Genomic DNA, 6,142 nt, shown 5'->3' on the forward strand with positions numbered 1-6,142 from the left:
ATTGTGGGGCTGGCGCGGGATCGGGCAGTGTTTCGTTCTGCTGTGCATGGGGTCGCTATGAGTCGGAAACGACTCGACGGCACTTAACAACAACAAACAACAGAAAGAATATTGGACAGAAGCATAGAAACATAGGGAAGAAGATCTAAAATTAGATACTATGAGGTGGAAGCTTTGTATAACCCCACTTAGAAAATACTAATAGTAGTTTCATTGTTTCTTTATTGCCATAAAGGCCATTTGCTTAATCATTAAGCACCTACATTATGCCAGCAGTGTGCCTTATATTAGAGGTACACAGGCTCCATAACCATAGAACCATGGAAGACAGATTCAGAAATAAATCAGTATATAAGTGGGGCTAGTAGTTCACTGGACAAGGAAAAGGGAAAGACTATAAAGAAGAAATGAAGTTATAATTCATTTAACTCTTTATATATAATTCATTTGATAAAATCTATGGGTTCTTTGATTTATTTTAGGTGTATTTAGAAATACTAGCATTTTAACTTTCTTTTGGTTTGAAAATTTTTATGTAATCATGGTGTGCATTGGGATAAAATTATAGTTTCCTAGTACAGAATGGAATTCATGAGGCAGTGCTGACATTTAAAAGTTTTAATCTGTGGTAGCCTTGTTTAAATTGTTTGCTTTTCTTTTTAAAAAATATACCACTAGATCTAGTACTGCTGTGGTTGGAGGTTGAAATTCTGTGGCATAAACTGCTGGTGCTGTGAGACAACTTCGTTTTAATGGGCCTCCATCTGCTGATGTGGCACATCTCATAATGAGAAGAAACAGTTGCAAACATCCATTAATAATTGGAACATGGAATGTGCAAAGTATGAATTTAGGAAAATCAGAAGTTGTTATAAATGAAATGTAATGCATAAAGATCGATATCTTCAACATTAGTGAGCTGAAATGGACTGGTTTTGGCCATTTTAAATCAGTCAGTCATATGCCGGGCATGGAACTTAAAGAAGAATGGCGTGGCATTTGTAGTCACAAAGCATGTATCAAGATCTATCCTGAAGTACAATGCTGTCAGTGATAGGATAATATCTGTACGCTTACGAGGAAAGTCAGTTAATATTACTGTTACTCAAATTTATGCACCAACCACCAAAGCTAAAAATGAGGAAATTGAAGATTTTTACCAACTTCTGCTGTCTGAAATTGTCCGAACATGCAATCAAGATGTGTTAATTATCACTGGGGATTGGAATGCAAAAGTTGGAAACAAAGAAGAATCACGGGTAGTTGGAAAATATGGCCTTGGTGACAGAAATACCTCTGGAGATGGCATGATAGAATTTTGCAAGACCAACGACTTACTCATTGCATATACCTTTTTACAACAACATGAGCAATGCCTATACCCATGGACTTCACCAGATGGAGTACAGAGGAATCAGATTTACTACATCTGCAGCAAGAGGTGATGGAGAAGATTATTATCTTCAGCCAGAACAAGCCCAGGAGTTGATTGTGGAACAGACCATCAACTGCTCACATGCAAGTTCAACTTGAAGTTGATGACAGTTAAGTCCATGAGAGCCAAAATCTGACCTTGATTATATCCCTCCTGAATTTAGAGAGCATCTAAAGAATAGATTTGAGGCATTGAGTGCCCGTGACCAAAAACCAGAGGAATTGTGGGATGACATCAAGAACATCATCCATGAAGAGAGCAAAAGGTCTTAAAAGACAGGAAAGGAAGAAAAGACCAAAACAGAAGTCAGAAGAGACTCTGAAATTTGCCCTTGAACGGAGAGTAGCTAAAACAAATGGAAGAAATGACCAGATAAAAGAGCTGAACAGAAGATTTCAAAGAGCAACCCAAGGAGACAAAGTCAGTTATTATAATGAAATGTATAAAGACATGGAGTTGGGAAGCCAAAAGAGAAGACCATGCTCGCCATTTCTCAGATTCAAAGAACTGAGAAAAAATACTTTAAGCTTCGAATTGAGATATTGAAAGATTTTATGGACAATATGTTGAATGAAAATGATGCAGGAAACATCAAAGAACATGGATGGAGTACTCAGAGTCATTGTACCAAAAAGAATTGAGGGATGATCATCCATTTCAGAAGGTGGCATATTATCAAGAACCAATGGTACTGAAGGAAGAGGTTGAAGCTGCATTGAGGGAATTGACGGAATACCCATTGAGATGTTTCAACAAATGGATGCTGTGATGGAGGCATTCAGTCGGCTATGCCAAGAGATTTGGAAGACAGCTACCTGGCCAACTGACTAGAAGAAATCCATATTTGTACCCATTCCAAAGAAAGGTGATCCCACAGAATGTGGAAATCAATGAACAATATCATTACTATCACACACAAGTAAAATCTTGTTGTTGTTATATACTGATAAGTTGGACCCAACTCATAGCGACCCTCCTTGGGTTTCCGAGGCTGTATCACTATTTAAGTAGATTGTCCATCCTTCCTTCTGAGGAGTGGCTGGTGGGTTTGAACTGCTTGCCTTCTGGTTAGCAGTCAAGTGCCTTAGCCAGTACGCTACCAGAGCTCCTAAAGAAAATCTTACTGAAGATAATTCAAAAACAGTTACAGCAGAATATTGCCAGAGAACTTCCAGAAATGCAAGCTGGATTCAGAAGAAGACATGGAAAAAGGGATATAGTACCTGATGTCAGATGGATCTTGGCTGAAAGCAAAGAATATCAGAACGATTACTTGTGTTTTATTGACTATGCAAAGGCATTTGATTGTGTGAGTCATAACAATTGTGGATAACATTGAGAAGAATGGGAATTCCAGAATACTTAATTGTACTCATGAGGAACCTGTACATAGACCAGGAGGCTGTCTGAACGACAGTTCGAACAGAACAAGGGGATACTGCATGATTTAAAATCAGTAAAGGAGTGTGTCAAAGTTGTGTCTTTTCACCATAGTTATTCAATCTGTATGCTGAGCAGATAATCTGAGAAGCTGGACTATATGAAGAAGAGCATGGGATCAGGATTGTAGGAAGGCTCATTAACAATCTGAGATAGGCTGACGACACAACTCTGCTTGCTGCAAGCGAAGATGACTTGGAGCACTTACTGATGAAGATTAAAGACTACACTCTATAGATTATACCGTAATATAAAAGCAAAAATTCTCATAACTGGACCAATAAGTAGCATCACGATAAATGGAGAAAAGATTGAAGTTGTCAGAGACTTCATATTACTTGGTTCTACAATCAACACCAGTGGAAGCAGCAGTCATGACATTAGAAGATGTATTGCATTGGGCAAATCTGTTGCAATAGACCTCTTTCAGGTGCTGAAGAGCAAAAATATCTCCTTGAAGACTAAGGTGCGCCTGACACAAGCCATGGTATTTTCAGTCGCCTCATATGCATGTGAGAGGTACAGAGTGATTAAGGAAGACCGAAGAAGAGTTGATACTTTTGAGTTGTGATGTTGGCGAAGAATGCTGACAGTACCATGGACAGCTAAAAATACTAAGAAATCTATCCTGGAAGAAGTGCAGCCAGAATGCTTCTTGGAAGTGAGAATGGCCAGACTGTGTCTCACCTACTTTGATCATGTTATCAGAAGGGACCATTCTCTGGAGGAGGATGTCATGCTTGGTACAATGGAGGGTCAGTGAAAAAGGGGAGGGCCCTCAACAGGATGGATTGACACAGTGGTGGCAGCAGTGGGCTCAGGTATAGTAGGGATCATGGCACAGGACTGGGTAGTGTTTCGTTCTGTTGTACATGAGGTCACTATGAGTTGGAGAAGACATGACGGGACATAACTAACAAACATAATAGTATAGGAATAGAGTAATGCAAATGGTGGTTCTTGTAGGAAAAGCAGTATTTAGTTTAAATTCTAATTTTTATATATGAATAACAGGATACAAGATGAAATTTAAGTAGCCATTGTAAGGTCTTTATATTTGGCTTTAAATACAAAAATAAGTTTAGCAGCAGTCAGTCATTCTTTCACTTACTCTGGTATGGTTTTTGTAATGAACCATAATCTTAAGTCATTCTTTGATGCAGCAGTAATACACTTGAGTTGCTTTCACTCTTGAGTCTTTCTTCAAAGACAGTATGAACATGTTTGCATCATTTTGGAATTGACTGAGAGCGTTTTAGCCCATAAAAGATCAGGACACCATTGTTAAAAGAAAACTAGATTTGTCAATTAAATTCAGCAAACACTTCTTGAGTGTTTACTATATGCCAGTAACTGCCCTTACTTCTGAAGGGCAAATGAAAAATACACGTGCCTTTAAGAAACTGAAGACAAATGGCAGCTTGGTTTTTGATCAGTGCAGTCAGTTTTACTCTTAAATTTTTGTCTTATTTGGAGTGTTACCAAGATCACTGTCTCTTTCTGATTCAGTAACATTACCTTCAAAATAGTAGAATTCTCTTTTTTCCCCAGAGAGACATTGAAAGATTATCTACATAAAGCAACTTTTATTTCTGTAATTTTTATTTCCAATTAAGGCAAATCTCACTGTATTCTTATTTAATATACTTATTGTTAGGTATAAATTGTATGAGGAATTTAGGACATTCAAAAAAATTTCCTTATCAACACTGAAAATATTTGTACAGTATTAAAGTTTATGATAATAGTAAAGCCATAATATTTCTAATAATTTTAGAGTTTCTACCATTTTTTTCTTTTTAAAAATTCGATTTGATCTGAGAGGAGCCCTGGTGCTGCTGTCGTTAATGGTTTGGCTGCCAACCAAAGGATCACCTGTTCATACCCACCCCTGGCTTCACAGAGAAAGATATGGTAGTCTGCTTCTGTAAAGATTATAGCCTCTGAAATCCTATGGGGCAATTCTGCTCTGTCCTGGTGGTTCATTTTGAGTTGTAAACAACTCCACAGCAGTGGGTTTGGTTTTTTGGTTTTGGTATTTGACCTTTTTTATGTAGACTATAAATCTCACATGGAAACTGTAGTAAGACTTTGCTATTCGTATCTTCTAGGTACTCATACCCATTCTTTGGAAGTGCAGCTCCCATAATGACTAATCCTCCTGTAGAAGTTCGCAAAAACATGGAAGTGTTTCTACCCCAATCTTACTGTGCATTTGATTTTGCAACTGTGCCTCATCAATTGCAAGACACCTTCCTAAGGTAATGTATATACTGTGTTTATGAAATTAATTATTTTCCTAAGTTTCAGCTCTTGAAATTGTATGTATTAAAAAGAGGAATGCCTATAGGTTTAAATCCAAATCAGCTTATGCATTTGATATTCAAAAGAAGAAATTTACTAATAAAGTCTGTGATATTTAGTGCTTTCACTATAGAGTTTTATGTGGCTAAGAAGGCTCTTTTCATAGTTCCATCTTAGGATTTGCTTGAATTTGGATATTTGAACTTTGTGAAAACAGAATCTATGAGTAATAAGGTAGTCTTTCCTGTTCGTAATATATGAAGATAAATTACTATGAACTAAACATTGTTGCTGTTCCACTGAATAATTGTAGTATATTGTTTGTATTTTCTAAATTTTCCATTTATAAACTAAAATGGTAACCCAGCTATCTGAAATGGGTTTGCGAATGAAAAATGAAATTGGAAATGTCTTTTTTCTTTCTCAGCATTACAATTTGAATCTATATATTATTTTAAAAGAAAAAACTGAAGGGTAAAAAAAAAGGTTTAACTATTTGTGGGAATGATGGCGTTTATTTTTTATTGTGATTTGGGTGAAAGTTTACAGAGCAAATTGACTTTCCATACAGCAGCTCACATACACTTTGTCTCATGACATTGACTACAATTTACGACAGTGCAACAGCTCCCCTCCCACTTGCTCCCCATAGTTACCTCTTCCCTATGTCCTTCTGTCCATGTACTCCTGCCCCCGAGTTATGTCCCTGTGCATACACAGCCCTTCTATTCTCCCATGATTGTTCTCTCCAAGGAGTGTACTAACCTAGTGTAAATGTTCACCTCATATGCCTGTCTTTTGTTTGGCTGGAAGCCACAGGTGTGGGTTCAGTTCCAGACCTGCTATACTTGAGCCCATCATCGCAGCCACCGTGTAAGTCCATCTCATTGAAGGCCTCCCCCTCTTTCGTCGACCCACCACTCTACCAAGCATGACATCCTTCTCCAGGGAATGGTTCCTTCT

At 37.6% G+C, this 6,142-nt stretch overlaps 1 protein-coding gene across 1 annotated transcript in view; it reads left to right on the forward strand.

Annotated features, from left to right (window-relative positions):
• Positions 1 to 6,142, forward strand: part of CEP120 (centrosomal protein 120) — a 145,784-nt gene that overhangs the window by 51,104 nt on the left and 88,538 nt on the right. Inside the window, exon 10 of the mRNA XM_007942245.1 lies at positions 4,987 to 5,136. Within this exon, the coding sequence (XP_007940436.1) occupies positions 4,987 to 5,136 (150 nt within the window). The remainder of the gene's footprint in view (positions 1 to 4,986; positions 5,137 to 6,142) is intronic.

Source organism: Orycteropus afer, unplaced genomic scaffold, assembly GCF_000298275.1.
Source record: "Orycteropus afer afer isolate SDZICR_OR568_19922 unplaced genomic scaffold, OryAfe1.0 scaffold00086, whole genome shotgun sequence".
Taxonomy (NCBI): Eukaryota; Metazoa; Chordata; class Mammalia; order Tubulidentata; family Orycteropodidae; genus Orycteropus; species Orycteropus afer.